Here is a 19,283-nt window from a genome sequence, read left to right as displayed (position 1 = left end):
TTTCTTTGGTTTCACTTGCCTGAGGAGACACAGTATTCGAAAAGATACTGCTAAGACAGATGTCAAAGAGTGTACTGACTATGTTTTCTTCTAGGAGTTTTATGGCACAGGTCTTACATTTAAGTCTTTAAGTATTTTGAGTTAATTTTTGCATATGCTGTAGGTTAATGGTCCACTTTCATTCCTTTGCATGTGGCTGTCCAGTTTTCCCAAGACCACTTTCTGAAGAGACTTTCCTATCTCCACTTTCTGTTCTTGGCTTCTTTGTCAAAGATTAGCCGTCCATAGATCTGTGGTTTTATTTCTGGGCCCTCAATTCTGTTCCATTGATCTATGTGTCTGTTTTTCTGCCAGCACCATGCTGTTTTAATTACTATAATTTTGTAGCATATTTTGAATTCGAGGGTCCTATACCTCCATCCTGTTCTTTTTTCTCAAGCTTGCTTTGGCTATTTGGGGTTTTTGTACTCCTATATATATTTTAGGACTCTGTTCTATTTCTGTGAAAAATTTCATGGAGATTCTGATTGGGATTGCATTGGATCTGTATATTGCTTTAGGTAATATAGGCATTTTAGGTATGTTAATTCTGCCAATACATGAGTACAGAATATCTCTCTATTTCTTGGTGTCTTCTGCAATTTCTTTCAACAATGTCTTATAGTACTCAGTGCACAGGTCTTTCACTTCATTGGTTACATTTATTCCTAAGTATTTTATTCTTTTTGTTGTAATTGTAAATGGAATTGTATTCTCTGTTTCCCTTTCTGCTAGTTCATTGTTAGTGTATAGAAACACAACTGATTTTTGTATGTTGATTTTGTGCCCTACAGCTCTACTGTTTTCATTTATTATTTCTGATAGTTTTTCTGTGGATTCATTAAGGTTTTCTATACATAAAATTATGTCTTCCACAGATAGTGGCATTTTACCTCTTCCTTTAGAATTTGGATACTGATTATTTCCTTTTCTTGTCTAATAGCTCTGGTCAGGATTTCCAACACTACGTTGAATAAGAGCAGCAAATGTGGGCATCCTCATCTTGTTCCTGTTCTTGGGGGATGGATTTCAGGTTTTCACAACTGAATAAGAGGTTAGTTGTGGCTTTGTTATGTTGAGGTATTTTCATTCTATACCCATTTTATTGAGAATTTTCACCATAAATGGATGGTGAATCTTGACAAATGCTTTCTCTGCATCTATTGAGATGATCGTGTGACTTTTATTCCTCATTTAATTGATATGATGGGTCACCTTGATTGATCTGTGGGTGTTGAACTACCCTTGCATGCCTGGAAGAAATCCCCCTTGATGAAGATGCATGATCCTTTTAAGGTATTGTTTTATTCAGTCTGCTAATATATTGTTGAGAATTTTTGCATGTATGTTTGTCAGCAATATTGGCCTGTAATTTTTCTTGTGTGTGTTGTCCTTGTCTGTGTTTGGTATCAGGGTAATGTTGAGCTTCTAAGTTGAGTTAGTAAGCACTGCCTTCTCTTCAATAGTCGGGAAAGTTTCGGAAGGCTAGGTATTAAATATTCTTTGAATGTTTGGTAGAATTCACCAGAGAAATCATCTGGGCCTGAACTTTTGTATTTTTGAGGGGTTTTGATTACTGTTTCAATCTCTTTGCAAGTGATTGATCCATTCAGGCCCTCTATTTGTTCTTGCTTTAGTTTTGGAAAGTTATATGATTTTGGGAATGTATCCGTTTCTGGTAGGTTATCCAATTTGTTCGCATATACCTTTTCAGAGTATTCTCTTATAAACTTTTGTATTTCTGAGGTATCTGTTGTAATTTCTCCTCTTTCATTTCTTATTTTAATCATCTGAGCCTTCTTCCCTTTTTCCTTAGTGAGCCCAGTAAAGGTATGTCAATTTTGTTTGCCTTTTCAAGGAACCAGCTCTTAGATTCATTAATCCTTTCTGTTTTCTTTTTAGTCTTTACTTCATTTATTTCCACTCTGATTTTTATTATTTTTTTCCTTCTGTTCATTTTGCATTGCATTTCTGCTCCTTTTTCTATTTCTTCTAGGTGTATTGTTAAAGTGTTTATGTGAGATTTTTCTTGTTTTTTTCAGTAGGCCTCCAATGCTGTACACTTACCTCTGAGTACCACTTTTACTACATTCCATAGATTTTGGTAGGTTGTGTTTCATTTTCATTTGAATTTAGTTATTTGTTTATTTCTCCTTAGATTTTGTCATTGATCCAATAGTTATTCGCTACCATATTAGTGACTTTTCCAGTTTCTTCTTACAGCTGATTTCTAGTTTCACATCGCGTGATCACAAAAGATACTTGATGTTATTCTAAATTTTAGTTTAAATAAATAATCTATTATTTCATAGGAGATAGAGTCCCATACATTTGTTCTTTTATACCATGAAAAGTAATGTCACAGAAGCAATTTTCTCATTTGGCATTGCTGGGTATAGAATCACGTTGCCAAATAGAAAAAGTAGTTTTATTAAAAAGGCAGAAATTTGTTCACAGTTCTCAAGTATATTTGTATTGGCATATTTCCATTTCAGTTACTGAAGAGTTTCTTCCTTTCAGAAATACATTCCCAAATTGCTAACGAAGCAACTCTGGTGTTTGTGAGAACAAAAGGGCCTTTCCTTTGATGTAATCTCTGAACAGTTTCAACACAATTGAACACCTGGAAATTAAAAAAAAAATCTTAATTCTCTGATTGCTTTTCCTAGTAATTGAGAAATGTAGTTGGTTGACCATTTGGGCCTGATCTCTTCTTTTTCTGCTCTTCTTCTTTCCATATTCCATCAGTGCTTTTCAATGAGTAGTGCCTTGTTGGAAAACAGATGTTTGTGTCAATTTATCTGTAGAAAACTTATAAAATATCTGATGCCACAAAACTTATGTTCAAGGACTTCCAAAGGAGCCCAGAAGATCCAATTGGCAGTACACAGTTTTCTAACTGTTAGTTACATCACGAAGATTAGGAGGAAGCTGAGTTTTTGTAGAAGCTGTAACCAGTGTGATATCTCAGGCTGGATCAAGACATTTGGAGAAGGGACTAAGCTCCTCGTGATTCCCTCTGGTAAGTAACTTTTTTCTATTTTTACTTAGTAATGAAAAACTGGTAGATGCTTTTTAGAAAAAAACTATCTAGGATCACTCTTATCTGACTGTCATATACTTGGTCTCAGCATTTGAACAGCAAGTTTGAAGCTACTAGTCACTGTAGAGGAAAACAAAACTGCTTCATAAATGGTTTGTTCACATCTCTGCTAGTAAGCAGATTGAGATTCTACTTTTAAAATATGTACATGAAAAGAATAGACTCAGGCTAGAAAATAAGATATTTCTTGAACCATACCTGTAAACCATTGGTGCAAGTTCTTGGTTCAAGACAGTTTTCTTGTATATCATCTTTTAGGTGAGAGACACCTTGATTAATTACCTCTTCTCTATATATTGAGATAAAACATAGTGCTCCTTTCTCACTGTAACCTGCAAAACCTATGTTACCGGTTTTCATCTCATCCCTAACAGCAATGCAAAACATTAATTCTTAAAGTAAACGACTATGGAACATCGGGAAATCTCACTTATTACTGTAGCTTTGTGGAGGTAGGCTGAGATCTGTCAAAATTTATGCTGTCACAACTCTTGATGAATTGCCTAGAGATGGGCCAGTTTAAGGGAATTTGTAATCTCAATAGCCATTGCAGCTCCAAAGTCCATGAAAAGGGTCTGCATGGTTTTACATCCTCATTTGCTCATTCATTTTGTCAGCAAACCTTATCGAAGACAGTTTCTGTGCCAGTAACTGGAGATAAATGGGGGAAGAAGATAAACATAGAACAAGTCCCAGTATTCCAAAAACTTCTAGTCTAGCGGATAAGTATTCAACTCCAACCGGGTCCTGGGAGGCCGTTCTCTGCCTGACGTAACAAGGAGGACATTAACAAGGAGTTAACTAGTTACACAAATTTTGAGTTCCGAAGCGGTGGAGACGTTAGTCCATTTGGGATTTCAGTTTTTAAAAATTTGTAATGAAGTTTAGACATTTTGTTTATTTAATTCCAAAAATAACCAATGGGACAAAATGAACAAAAATTATTAAATTTGTCATTTGGTCAGAGGATAATTAATAACATCAAGTATAAAATATTTAACTTGGGTGACCATATTCAAGAATTTCACAAGATGGGTTTTTTTTTTCCTTCTAAATTCAGCCTGATAAGTTTGTTTGGTCCTCATTAGCCTTAAAGATGGAATTTTGCCCCAAAGAAGAAGAATGTCTCACAAGGATATTCTTAGCCCACTAGATGAACTGAAATGACCGTTTTCAAAGAGTTATCACAACGTTGATAGAGCACTGAAGGGAATAATATATTTTGTTTTCTTTAGTGGTTGTGATCAAACACAGAAAGAATTCCAAGACTAAAAAGCAACTTTCTAGTCCTTTTTTCCAAACTTACTACTTATTTAACATAAATTGTAGCTATCAAATTGAATAATGGTGGCACAGATATAATTCATGCATGTGCTGAGAAATGATTTTTAGGAGAATCTGGTGCAGGGAAAAATATGGACTTTCATTTTGGGCCCACCACTTTCTGTATAGTCATCCTTTAGCAAATAAATTGTGATTCACTCCTTATTGCTCTACTAAAATTATAGAAATAATACTTGCTCATTATGAAAAAAGTTGGAAAATGTGAATAATAAGGAAAAAATTAAAATTTTAGATCAACATACATCTCTGCTAACATTTTGATATATTTCCGCCCGTTCATTCAATCTATGCCACAACACTCTCGAATGAATGTTGTGAGTATTAAATGAAATTAGATATAGAAATTACCACCATGGTCAGTGATAAAAATGTCACTTCTCCAGGCTTCAAATTACCACCATGGGACTGCCTTATGGAATCAGGAGTACAGATAAGTGTATTAATTACTGTCTAGTCTACAGGTCACATTAGAACAAATGGTCAGTATTTGGAAAAAACTTTCAATTTATAAGATTAACTATTGCTTGCTTGTAAAAATGATGAGAATATAATAAGCATTATCTCAAATATTATGAGCCTGAATAGAAGGTGGTCTCTCATTTTCCAGTGGAAATATCTGGAAGTAATAAAAGGGAGGGTTTGCAACTTGAATGTATTAATTTATAGTGACATAGCTAGAAGTCAAATATCCACTTACAATATTTACTTTCTTATTTGGATTATAGCTACAAAGTCAAAAACTATATCGATGCAAATATCAGTTGAGAAATATTACTCTTTTTGCCCTCACATTGCATTAAAAATTTTGTTTGGGCTCTTCAAATGCATCTGCAGCATGTAGCTTAGAGCAATTTTCTAGGTCATCTCAGGGTCTGAGTGTCTCTTTTGGGATCCCTGTGGGATGATGTCGCTGGATATGTTATCCAAAGAGGCAACTATCCATGTATAAAATAAGGGAAATCGTTTTTTTCATTATTATTATTCTATAAATGTGCAGCATAAGCATAAACTGTGCAAACTTTAGACCCAAGTAGTATTTATCCAATCCATGTTAAATTTCTTCACTTTCTGTTACCAGCACTAGCTCCAAAACTAGCGCTAATTGAGTTCATTTCAGTATTTTTTTTTAATCACAACCGAGTATTAGAAGAGCATCTTTTAACACGAGAGGTTCTACAAGGAATGAAACATAAGGTGACCCCTCATTTCTGAAGGACAGTTTTGGGACCAAAAACTTCAACTTATGTTCCGCACTTTCAGTCTGTTTAAATTCTGCCTGTTTTGTGTCTATATAATAGTTTTGGGACTGGCAAACATATTCTCCCAGCTCTCATGTCATCTTTAAGTCAGACCTTATTAAACTATCAGCCACTGGGGAGAAAAAGAAACAAGCTGTAATGCATAAATTATTTGTCATTTATTTAAACTGCCTATTTCTGCAATCTATTTGAGAAGACCTAAAATCAAATACAGAAGTACAGGCGTACCTCATTTTATCGTGCTTTGCTTTATTGCACTTTGCAGATATTGCAATTTTCAAAAATAGGAGGTTTCTGGCATCCCTGCCTTGAGCAAGTCTACCAGGGCCATTTCCCCCAAAACATTTGCTCACGTTGTTTCTCTGTGTCACATTTTGGAAATTCTCAGAATATTTCATATTTTTTTATTATTATTATATTTTTTATGGTGATCTGGGATCAGTGATCTTTGATGTTACCGTTGTAATGTTTGGGCACGCCATGAACTGTGCCTATATAAGACAGCAAAGTTAATCGATAAATACTGTGTGTTCTGACTGCTCCACCGACGGTTCCCCCATCTCTCTCCCTCTCCTTGGCCCTCCCTATTTCCTGAGAACCAACAATATTGGAGTTAGGCCAGTTAATAACCCTGCAATTAATAACCCTACAATGGCCTCTAAGTGTCCAAGTGAATGGGAGAGCTTCATCTCTCTCATTTTAAATTAAAGGTTAGAAAAGAGTAAGCTTAGTGAGGAAGGCATATCAAAAGCCGAGATAAACCCAATGGTTTCAAAGGAATGTTTAGGGACTGGTCTGGTGGTGCAGCAGTGAAGTACGCACGTTCTATTTTGGTGGCCCAGGGTTCACCAGTTCAGATCCCCAGTGCGGACATGGCACCTCTTGGCAAGCCACGCTGTGGTAGGCGTCCCATATATAAAGAGAGGAAGATGGGCACGGGTGTCAGCTGAGGGCCAGTATTCCTCAGCAAAAAGGGGAGGATTGGCAGCAGTTAGCTCAGGGCCAATCTTCCTCAAAACAAAACAGAACAAAAAGAAAAACAAAAATAAGGAATGTTTAAAGAAAAAATATGTACTATAATTATTTAAAATATAGGCCCTAACCATATATTCACAAGTATACTATTTAATGCTCAGTTAGTTATTGCATTGAGAATGTAATGGAAATGTGAAATTCATTTTACCCTGAAAAGAATGAAACTTAAAGAATCTAGGGAAAGAAAAGGGACAAGAGGTAAGAATAGCAGGTGATCACACATAAACTTTTCAATTCATCATTTGATTTTCAATTTCTTTAATATAACGAATCTTAAGTATTCTTATTAAGAAATAATATTTCCTAAGTTGAAAATCAGATCCTTTAATATATTGACTAAAGACTAAAATTATGTAAATATAGTGTATGATTGAAAAATTAATCTTGTTTTATATAACATGATTTTAAATTAAAAGCAAAGCATAAAGTTGGAGAAATATACTGTCTTATTATCATAATCAATAAAATACAATTTACACTAAAAGGATGTGTAAAATTAAAATGAACACATGATGACCTAATTGTATTTATAGCATGAAAAAATGCCTCAACATTGTTTGGCTACTGATTTACTATAAAAATGGGGAGCTTTGACACACAGGCAGAACTTCTCAAGAATTTTTTTCTCGTCTTCTCAAATAAGAAATCTAATTCTCCTTTTCTTAAGAAATTCCCCATTAAACTATATAGCTCCAAGCTAGCCCATAGAGAATGTTAGTAAAGATTTTGTGTGTCAATTGGAAATCAAATTGGAAAGAATTTCAGTATTTAGAATTCCAATCATTAGATTAACAATAAATGTACAATCAACTAACATTCCACCATCCATGTGACATTCCCTTGTAAACTATGATGATTTGTTATATATTTTAATATTATATCTACAAGAGAATCTGGAACTGTAGCGTTTAACCTTAAACCAATTTTATATATACTTTATTCAGCAGGTTAAAACAAAGAAAATAGTGGAGCTCTAAAAAGTTCAGCAGCCTTTTAGGCTAGATACAAAGTTTAGAGGAGACGTTGAGTGTCAAAACGTGGTGTATTTTTAGTCATGCTTTAACTTCATGAAATTCCAAATAAAAATCTGCTTTTGGTAAACATATTCTAAAGTGAAACAAAATTCTGACAAGTGTATTACTTGATAAGATTAATATAATAGCATTTGAGAAAATAAGTAATAAATTTTGAATGGGAGTTTTGGAAATAGTGCTATTTCACTTCTAAATTCAAGACATTGTATATAACTTGGAGGTGCAACTTTAACACTACCCTACTCAAAATCTGGGATGGTTCAGATGTGAAACTGAGATATTTTCTAAAATTAGACATCAGGCAGGAGAACTCCATTACCTTAGAACTGGTCATGGGATCCACATTTGAAGCTAAAATGTCAATCTGATTGTCAAGTCCTCTTGGAAATGGATTCCCATTAACGAGTGACTGTGCAGTGTTTTAACAAAAGGAAAATTTCCTCCTGATATTTATTTATATGGCAAAAAAGACAAATATGGTGCATTCCAGAAACAGTTAAATGAAGAGAGAGGTTTCACAGAGTTGCAGAACATGATAAAGTGTTATTCGGCCAAAAGAGCATAAGTTACAAAATTCACGGGATGGCAAAAGCGAAGTATTTCAGAAAGGACCAGACATTCTCATGTGCAGAGAGATCATCAAAGTTACCTGGTCTCCTACCCACCCACCTTGAAAACATGCTCCGCCATGATAGAACATAGAGATTTTAAAAAAATATGAGTGTTGATGAATGATAGAAGCCCTGAAATGGGTCAGGTAAAAGTCATCCCCCATCTTAGCATGTGGATAAAGAACAAAGGCCAAGCTGTAATCCAGCCTCTGCCACTTAACAGCTGTGACTCTGGGCAAGTTACATAACCTCTGGAACCTCTTTTCCCATTGAAAATAAGAACAATAAATACTCACAAACTCTGGTGGAAGAAAGGCCATGGTGAGCACTAATTCAATGGCAGCTTTTCTTCCTCTTACAATGCTCTAGGTTGTACCAAACCACACAGTGTTTGTGCTTCTCTAGTGATGCTTATAAAATGCTATTCTGTTTTCCCCCACAGACGCACACCTTCCTGCAGACATTTCCCCCAAGCCCACCATGTTTCTTCCTTCGATTGCTGAAATAAACCTCCATAAGGCTGGAACGTATCTTTGTCTTCTTGAGAAATTCTTCCCTGAGGTTATTAAGATCTATTGGATAGAAAAGAATGGCTATAGAATTCTGGAATCCAAGCAGGGAAATACCATGAAGACTGATACCACTTACATGAAATTCAGCTGGCTGACTGTGACTGGAAAGTCAATGGATAAAGAACATAAATGCATCGTCCAACACGAGAATAATAAAGGAGGGGTTGACCAAGAGATTCTTTTTCCTTCAGTGAACAAAGGTATGTATATATAAAGATAACCTCTCAGAACAGTTTTTTTCAAAGAGAATATCCCCCCTTTTCTGTCACGTATTAATGGAAAACAAACAAGTACAAATGTTTCTTAAATGTCATTCCGTTTATTGGTAGCATAAATCTCCTCTATTTCCCCAAAGGATTAAAATAGTATAGGCTTTGGAAGATTAAAAAAGAAATTCCTTAACTTTTTTCAGCCTCAGTTTCATCAACCAAAATACTAAGGTCTCAGTGATGCTTTTTAGGGTGGTTGCTGGATTAAAGGAAGCAGCATTCATGAAAGCACTTAACAATTTAGCACACAAGACACGCTCGAAAAGAGATTCTACTTTTGATGATCGATCTTGATCAGAAAATAAGAACTGTTATACGCCATTCATGAATGTTCTACTCAGCAAGCAGTGTCACTGTCACTTTACTCTTGCTCTACTTAGAGCACAACCCCAAAACAATGCCATTAGGTGAGAAAATTGTGTTCATTTGGTGGAGTCAGATGGCGGCACAAGAAAAAATGCAATGATTTGTCCGTTGAAGTTTTACTATAGTCTTAGATTTTCTGGATTTGTATTTTATATATCACCATAAGGTAAACTTTCCTAATTAAAGATCGGGTGAGGCTAATGTGTACACACATACTTCCACTCTATGTAATGAATGTGTTTCTTGCCATTGGTAAATTCAGTTCAACATTTATTGCAGAACTGGCCTGGAAGGGATGCATGGATGAGGACACTGGGATGAATTACTGTCCTGAGGAGAATGCACTGCAGTAAAAAGAATATATTCTTTTCCCATCACTCAGGTTCACTCATCATTCAGGCAATGTGTCCCAAAGGAGACCTGACAGTGGTCTGGTAAACCTCTAGACTCCGGACTTAAAGTCCTGGTTGTAAACACAACAGACCAAAGGCCCCAGAGCACCTTTAAATCCGAAAGAATCAGTTTGTACTTTTCCCTGTGGTTAACAAGCCCTTTTGAAGCCGTGGGGGAACAAGCACAGAGCAAAACATACGAAGACCTTTGCTGTGTACCAGTGCCAATTTCTGCAGTCCGTCTTTATCTTCTTGGATCTTTAATTTCATCAGTAATCAAATTAGGTTCGAGCACTTGTGCCGTGATGAAGAGCAAGTGAAATCTTCTCAGTGAAAAAACTTGCTTTTGAAAACATAATATGGATATATTTCTTTATGTATATATTTTATTTTTTAGTATACTTTCATAAAACTAACTAATGTAATGTTGAAACAGAAGCCCTAGTTTGCTATTTCTACGGCTAAGAACAGGGAAAGCAACATATGCAAAGCACAAGTTCAATATAAGCAGGGGGTTGAAGTGTGCTATGAGGTTGTGATTTTTCTAGACATTAAGGAAAAATAAGAGGTACGGTTCAGTTCAACGGTGATGATTATCCTAGAGAAGTTTCAGTTCATAATGTGTTTACCCGGCAGGTATTTTCTGAGACAGATGTCTCCCACAGGCTTCTCAGGGCAACAAAGCTAATGAGGACAGTTCTGCTAATGTCGTTCTACAGCAAATTTCTAACACTGTTTCTTGGAATTTTTTTGTTTTTGATAGAAGCTAAGAATGTAACATGGAAGCAAAAATCAATGAAGTGATCTTGAAGAAGGTAAAACTAGTCTGGTCCAAGTTTTTGACCAACTTTGGCTAAGAGAGAGAACTTAGGATACAGACACAGATTTTATTATGAAAAGTTGTTACTCTAATCTTTTCACATCAATGGACGGTAATAAGAGATTTTGATTTATCTTTTAATGAATAAGTCATTGTTAAGAAAAAGAAAGAATTTTAAGACATGTTAAAGTCAGTTCTTGAAGATGTTTTAACATCCAGACATGACTATGCTAACATTTGCATTCTTGAAATTTATTTCAAATCCTCTATATCAAACCCAGTTTTACAGTCATCTGAAAAAGAGTTCATTGTGTGCCTAAAGTTACATACCAGAACCCTATCCTTATGGAGAAGAGCTCATCTAGTAGAAAATGTATAAACCATAGATTTGTCCATAGATTTGTGGGTTTATTTCTGGGCTCTCAATTCTGTTCCATTGATCTCGGTGTCTGTTTTTGTGCCAGTACCATGCTGTTTTGATTACTATAACTTTGCAGTATATTTTGAAATCAGTGAGTGTGATACCTCCAGCTTTGTTCTTTTTTTCTCAGGGATCCTTTGGCTATTCGGGGTCTTTTGTTGTTCCACATAAATTTTAGGATTCCTTGCTCTATTTCTGTGACAAATGTTGTTGGAACTTTGATAGGGATTGCGTTAAATCTATTGATTGCTTTAGGAAGTGTGCACATTTTAATTATGTTAATTCTTCCAATCCAAGAGCACGGAATATCTTTCCATTTCTTTGTGTCTTCTTCGATTTCTTTCAACAATCTTTTATAGTTTTCAGTGTACAGATCTTTCATCTCTTTGCTTACGTTTATTCCTAGGTATTTTATTCTTTTTGTTGCAATTGTAAATGGGATTGTATTCTTAATTTCTCTTTCAGCTGCTTCGTTGTTAGTGTATAGAAACACAACCGATTTTTGTATGTTGATTTTGTATCCTGTGACTTGAGTGTATTAATTTATTATTTCTTAAAGTTTTTTAGTGGATTCTTTGGCATTTTCTATATATAAAATCACGTCATGTGCAAAGAGTGACAGTTTCACTTCTTGTTTTGCAATATGTATCCATTTTATTTCTTTTTCTTGCCGGATTGCTCTGGCTAGGACTTCCAATTCTACCTTAAATAAGAGGGGTGAAAGTGGGCATCCTTGTCTGGTTCCTGTTCTTAGAGGCATAGCTTTCAGTTTTTCCTCACTGAGAATGATATTTGCTGTCAGTTTTTCATATGTGGCTTTACTATGTTGAGACCTTTTCCTTCTATACCCGTTTTATTTAGAGTTTTTATCATAAATGGATGCTGTATCTTGTCAAATGCTTTCTCTGCATCTATTGAGATGACCATGTGGTTTTTATTCTTCATTTTGTTAATGTGGTGTATCATGTTGTTAGATTTGCAAATGTTGAACCATCCCTGCATCCCTGGAGTGAAATCCACTAGACCATGTTGTATGATCTTTTCGCTGTATTGTTGTATTCGATTTGCTAGTATTTTGTCAAGGATGTTTGCATCGATGTTCATCAGTGACATTGACCTATAAATTTCTTTTTTTGTGTTGTCCTTGTCTGGTTTTGGTATCATGATAGTGTCGGCTTCATAGAATGAGTTAGGAAACCCCTCTTCCTCTTCAATTTTTTGGAATAGTTTGAGAAGGATAGGCAGTAAGTCTTCTTTGAATGTTTGCTAGAATTCACCAGGGAAGCCATCAGGTCCTGAACTTTTATTTTTTGGGAGATTTTTGGTTGCTGTTTCGATTTCCTTACTGGTGACCGGTCTATTTAAATTCTCTACTTCTTCTTGGTCCAGTTTTGGAAGGTTGTATGTTTCTAAGAATTAATCCATTTCTTCTAGATTATCCAATTTGTTGGCGTATAGCTTTTCATAGTATTCTCTTATTATCTTTTGTATGTCTGAGATGTCCGTTGTAATTTCTCTTCTGTCATTCCTGATTTTATTTATTTGAGCCTTCTCTCTTTTTTTCTTGGAGAGTTTAGCTAAGGTTTTGTCAATTTTGTTTATTTTGTCAAAGAGCCAGCTCTTTCTTTCACTAATGTTTTCTACTGTTTTTTTAGTCTCTATTTCATTTATTCCTGCTCTAATTTTTATTATTTCCTTCCTTCTGCTGATTGTGGGCTCTGTTTGTTCTTCTTTTTCCACACCCCTTAGATGCGCTCTTAGATTGTTTATTTTGGATTTTTCTTGTTTGTTGAGGTAGGCCTGAATTGCTATCAACTTCCCTCTTAGAACTGCTTTTGCTGTATCCCATAGATTTTGGCATGCCATATTTTCATTTTCATTTGTCTCCAGGAATTTTTTGATTTCTCCTATGATTTTTTCATTGACCCAATCATTGTTCACTAGCATTTTTGTTTAATCTCCACATTTTGATGGCTTTTCTGATTTTCTTCCTGTAGTTGATTTCCAGTTTCATACTTTTGTTGTCAGAAGAGATGCATGGTATTATCTTGATCTTCTTAAATTTATTGAGACTTATTTTGTGGCCTAATATGTGATCAATCCGAGGAATGTTCCATGGGCATTTGAAAGAATGTGTATTCTGTGGTTTTTGGATGGAGTGTTCTACACATATCCACTAAGTCCATCTGGTCAAAGGTGTCGTTTAAGGCCAGTGTTCCCTTCTTGTTCTTCTGTTTGGATGATCTATCCATTGGTGTAAGTGGAGTGTTAAAGTGCCCTAATATTATTGTGTTACTGTCTATTTCTCCTTTTCTGTCTGTCAATAAATTCTTTATATATTTAGGTGCTCCTATGTTGGGTGCATAGATATTTAGAAGTGTTATATTTTCTTGTTGGATTGTTCCCTTTATCATTATGTGGTGCCATTCATTGTCCCCTGTTACAGTTTTTGTTTTAAAGTCTTTTTTGTCTGATGTAAGTATTGCTACCCCTGCTTTCTTTTCTTTGCCATTTGCATGGAATATATTTTCCATCCTTTCACTTTCAGTTTGTGAGTGTCTTCAGGTCTCAAGTGTGTCTCTTGTATGCAGCATATATATGGGTCTTGCTTTTTTTAATCTAACTGGACATCCTTTGCCTTTTGATTGGAGCATTTAGTCCATTGACATTTACAGTAGCTATTGATAAATATGTATTTATTGTCTTTTTTTACTTTTTTTTCTGGGAGTTTTAGTTGTTCTTCTCGGTTCCTTTCTTTTTCTCTTGCTCCCTTCCCTTGTGGTTTGATGGCTTTCTTTAGTAATGTGCTTGATTTCTTTCCCTTACTTATTTGTTTACTCATCATAGGTTTCTGATTTGTGATTACCATGAGGATCCTATATAATATTCTATGTATATAACAGTCTATATTGAGTTGATATACTCTTTAGCTTGACCTCGTTCTAAAAGCTCTATTTTTTCACTACCCTCCTCCCACATTTTACGTTTTTGAAATCATATATAATCTCTTGTTTTGTGTGTGTCTACCCATTACCCTTTTATCATTGAGATAGGTAATTTTAGTACTTTAGTCCTTTAACCGTCATGTTATCTTCACAGGTGGTTGATCTGCTACCTCTACTGTATTTTTACCTTTACCAGTGATTTTATTACCTGGTTTTCTGGGGGGTTTGTTTGATAATTTTTTTATCTCTTTTTGTGGTCATCACTTTCCCAGTTAAATATGTCCCTTTGGCATTTCTTGTAGAAGTGGTTTCTTGCTGATAAACTCCTTCAATTTTTGCTTGTCTGGGAAGCTCTTTATCTCTCCTTCCATTGTGAATGACAACCTTGATGGATAGAGTCTTCCTGGCTGTAGGTTTCTTCCTCTTAGCACTTTAAATACGTCGTGCCATTCTCTTCTCGCCTGTAGGGTTTTGGCTGGGATGTCCGCTGATTTCCTCCTGGGCTTTCCTTTGTGTGTCACCTGTTGCTTTTCTTGCCACTTTTATGATTCTCTCTTTATCTTTAATTTTGGACATTTTAATTATAGTGTGTCTTGGTGTGGGTGTCTTTGGGCTTATCTTATTTGGAGCCATCTGTGCTTCTTGTACTTGGAGGTGTTTCCTTCCTTAGGTTAGGAAAATTTTCAACTATTGTTTCTTCAAATAAATTGTCTGCCCGTTTGTCACTCTTCTCTTTCTGGGACACATATAATACAAATGTTAGTGCTCTTGATATTGTCCCAGAGTTCCCTGAGACTGTTATCATTCTGTTTCTTTTTTTCTGTTCATCTTGGATGATTTCCTCTAGTCTTTTGTCTAGCTTGCTGATCCATTCTTCTGTATCATCTACTCTGCTAATGTGTCCCTGTAGTGGATTTTTCACTTCTAGCATTGTATCCTTCAATTCTGCTTGGTTCTTTGTTATATTTTCTAGTTCTTTGTTGATGAGCTCACTGTATTCATCCAGTCTTCTCCCAATATCTGTGAGCACCTTTGTTTATTTTATTTTTTATGTTTTTTTTAAAGATTTTATTTTTGTTCCCTTTGTCTCCCCAAAGCCCCCCAGTACATAGTTTTATATTCTTCATTGTGGGTCCTACTAGTTGTGGCATGTGGGACGCTGCCTCTGTGGGTTGATGAACAGTGCCATGTCTGCGCCCAGGATTTGAACCAACGAAACACTGGGACACCTGCAGTGGAGTGCGCGAACTTAATCACTCAGCCACGGGGCCAGCCCCTCTGTGAGCATCTTTATGAGTTTTTGTTCAAACTCTTTGTTGGGTAGGTTGCTTATTTCTGTTTCATTTAGTCCCTTTTTCTGGGGTTTTGTCCTGTTCCCTTGGTTGGAATGTATTCCTTTGTCTCCTCATTATGCTTCTTTCTCTGTGCTTATATCTATGTATTAGGTGAATCAGCTATGTCTCCTGATCTTGGAGAAGTGGCCTTATGTAAGACATGTCTTTTGAGGCTCACCAGTGTGCTTCCCTCTCGTCAGCAGTCCAAATGATCCCGGAGTGACTGCTTTGTGGGCTACTTGCGTCCTTCTGCTGTGGCAGGGTTGCGCTTAATGCAGGTACCCAGGGAGTCTAGTCTTTCCTTCCCTGGCCAGCTGTTTGTGAATCTGGTTTGGGGAGCCTCAGCACTGTTGGGTACAAGATCTAACAGCACACTCCTGTTACAGTTTTCCTATTAATTGGGTAGGTACCCAGTGTTTCAGTTGGCTAGGCTCAAGGGCTTACAATTGCTATGGGCCTCAGGCTTACAAGGCTGTTGTCAGTTCTCTTAGGAGTGCAGCTAAGTGGGGCTGGCCCTAGGCATGGGGGCACTCAATTGTTTCAGGATTTGGAAGATGGGGCTGATCTTTTTTATGTCTATTTCTGAAGCACAGGTTTTCTGCCACTGATAAGCCTCACCCCCCGCAGGGCCACACACACTGCCAACACAGTTCTGGTCCCTGCATACTTCCGAACCCCTGGGAGCAACCCCGATAGCCCACTGCAGAGTCCCACACCTCTCCACGAATGCCCCTCACAGTTCACCTGGTCCTTACACAGGCCCTTCCCCACAGAGTGGGACACACTCCCCTGCCTGTAGAGGATCAAGGCACCCAGTCAATGTAGGCTGACAAGTAGCCTGAGGGCTTGTTGTTGGGTGGGGCCATTGCCTAGGGTGGGCTGCCTGCCCTGGCTGAACTGGATTAAATCTGTGTTCTAGTGGGTGTGGCAGACCCCTGAGCTAACAGGCCAGGGGAAGACTTTCAATGGAGTCTGCCAGGTTCTGTGTCAGCATGCCTAGACTGGGTCACAACAATGGCCATCACTAATGTCTCAGTCTCTGGAGAGGTCCCTCCTCTCACTGAGATGGACCCAGAGCCCACCAGGTGAGTTTCTTGTCACCAAAGGACCGTCAGCCTTCTCTCCAGTGATTTTAGGTTGCTGAGACGGTTGAGTTTGTGCATGGGCCCTTTAAGACCCGGGTCTTTTTGGTTTTTGTCTGGTAACTTTTCTGGGGGTATTCCCTGCTGCAATTAATAACCAGTGAAGCCAGATAGTAAGATCCTCGTCTCAGTTGTGCTGAGTCTGAAGGATGCTTATAGCAGTATTGACCACTGCTCAGGACCTCACTCCTCCAGGGAGGGCTGCGGACCTTAGTGTGGGACCCGCGAGGCCGGCTGAGAAACTCCGCTGCTCCAGAAGGTGGCTTTTTTTCTCTTCATAAGGAATTTCTGCCTCTTCTGCCTTAGTCAGGACTGTCCCTTGTTGTGGGGGTTCTTTTTATCCAGTTTTCAGTTTTCTATCCAGGGGAATTTTTCCAAAAATAGTTGTAATCTGTTTGTGTTCGTGGGAGGAGATGAGTTCAGAGTCTCCTTACTCCACCATCTATAATCCTTGCAGTCAGTTATCTTTAAAGAATTTTTATGTTTGTAAGTTTGGCTTCTTTTTTTTTTTGGCATTGTACATAAGCCTCACCTCATGTTTTATATATTCATAGAACTATAAATGTGGCTGTGTGGGTCTTTTTATCTTTGGAAAGAATTGCACTGACATCTGACCTCCTGTAATAAAAAGTTACTTTGCTAAGATTATTAACACATCTGGAACAGAAGACCTTTTTGGTGTCCACAATGGTGGAATCAACTTTCTCTATAGATTACTTTCTATTTCTATGGATTATTTCTAAAAGTATTTTGCACATGATTTATCTCACTTAATGGCTCACAGTGATCCTTTGAATGCTGTCTCTGCCATCACTGTTGTGATGCTTGGCAAGTTACTTACTCTCCCAACCTTATTTCCTCATTTGCAACAAGGAGTACTCCAAAATACAACTCACTGCAGTGTGACGGGAGCATTCAATGAGAAAATTCATGTGAAACATTTAACACAGTGCCTGGTGCAGTAATAATCACTCAATAGCTATGAGCTTTATTCATATTGTTGTCATGCCCACAAACATCATAACATGCTCTGGAAAGGCATGCCTAATGCGATGCCTTTCATGGGAAATTTGTTCTCGTGGGAAATTTACCTAAACCAGGTCCTTTCAAATGTGAGATTCCGTTGTGGATTCTGAGAGTTGGTGAATTGATTTTGGTAGCGATGCTTCATTTCAGCAGTACGTACTGAACTCTGTACAGTAGTCACATTTTCTCTCCAGTTTTCCATTCGACAGGTATTTCTTCAACACCTCCTTTGTGGCAGGCACTGTGCTAGGATCTGCGAATACAGAAAGAAAATAAGATAGTTTTGGATATGATCATCCACTTGTGATAAAGAAGAAAAAAATGTAGTCTTTATGAAGTTCAAGATCTTCCTGTGCAAAAGCATAATAGCTGAATAAGATCTACTAAATTACATAGAATCAGATGAATTATTTCTGGAATCGTAGGGTGCATATTTTTAAGGATGGTCTCTCTGTCAGCAGACTATGTGTGCGTGTGTGTGCACATACACACATACTCATGTAGACAGATGCACACTGTTTAATAGTGGGCATGGATAATTGACTAATACTTGCTCTCATTTCTCCTAGTTGTCACCTCAATTTTCACTGCTACTGATTCTACAAAGGCTCATCCAAAAAAGGAAAGCAGTAAGTTATTGTCTGCGTTTGCCTCGGTGTCATGCCATAGGTATTTTTCCCCCTCCTGATCAGTGTGACGTTTGAACTTCTCAGGTTTAAAGTAGAAAAGATCAGGTATTCCTGGAATTGTGAGGCTCCTAATTTTCATATTTTTAATGACTGTCTCTCTTGTCTATCAGCTGATTATATACATGCATATATTTTATTGTACTATATATACAGAGAGTAACATATTTTGTGTATGTTTGCCTTCCTGGCATGCTATGACAGTTTTTTCCCTCCAGATCAAATTACCGTTTTTTTTTTTTATTTTTAAAGATTTTATTTTTTCCTTTTTTCTCCCCAAAGCACCCCGGTACATAGTTGTATATTCTTCAGTGTGGGTCCTACTAGTTGTGGCATGTGGGAGGCTGCCTCAGCATGCTTTGATGAGCAGTGCCATGTCCTTGCCCAGGATTCGAATCAAGGAAAGACTGGGCCGCCTGCAGCAGAGCGCGCAAACTTAACCACTAGGCCACGGGGCCAGCCCCCAGATCGAATTACCTTTTGAACTCCCTGGTTCATAGTGGATGAGACCAATTTTTCCTGGAATGGTTGGGCTCATATTTTTAATGACATCTCCCCTGTCTCTCTGTTGACAGATTTTATATACATATGTGTGTATATGTGTATATATCAATTGTCAAATAATAGGCATGAGCAGCTGACTAATAGTTTCTCTCATTTCTTCTAGTGGCCACTGCTATTAATTCTATAGAAGCTTGTCTAAAAGACGAGGACAGTAAGTTTTTGTATATGTTTCCCTGTACGTCATGCCATAGCATTTTTCTTCTTCCTGAACAACTTAACTTTTAAACTTCTCTGACTTAACGTAGAAAAATTAGAATGGGTGGATGTTGAAGAGTAGACTGAGTGATACTTTAAATCAATCTGTCATTTCCCAGGAGTCAT

At 37.0% G+C, this 19,283-nt stretch overlaps 1 gene segment (V, D, J or C); it reads left to right on the top strand.

Moving 5' to 3' along the window:
- The window catches only part of LOC100062436 (T-cell receptor gamma chain C region DFL12-like), a 56,207-nt gene that overhangs the window by 34,919 nt on the left and 2,005 nt on the right, over window positions 1–19,283 (top strand). Inside the window, 4 exon segments of the C gene segment in view lie at window positions 3,011–3,061; window positions 8,868–9,197; window positions 18,282–18,341; window positions 19,066–19,113. Of these exon segments, the coding sequence occupies window positions 3,011–3,061; window positions 8,868–9,197; window positions 18,282–18,341; window positions 19,066–19,113 (489 nt within the window).

This window comes from Equus caballus, chromosome 4 (assembly GCF_041296265.1).
Source record: "Equus caballus isolate H_3958 breed thoroughbred chromosome 4, TB-T2T, whole genome shotgun sequence".
NCBI lineage: Eukaryota > Metazoa > Chordata > Mammalia > Perissodactyla > Equidae > Equus > Equus caballus.
Note: the sequence above shows the minus strand (reverse complement) of the source record. Positions and strands in the feature narration are given on the sequence as shown.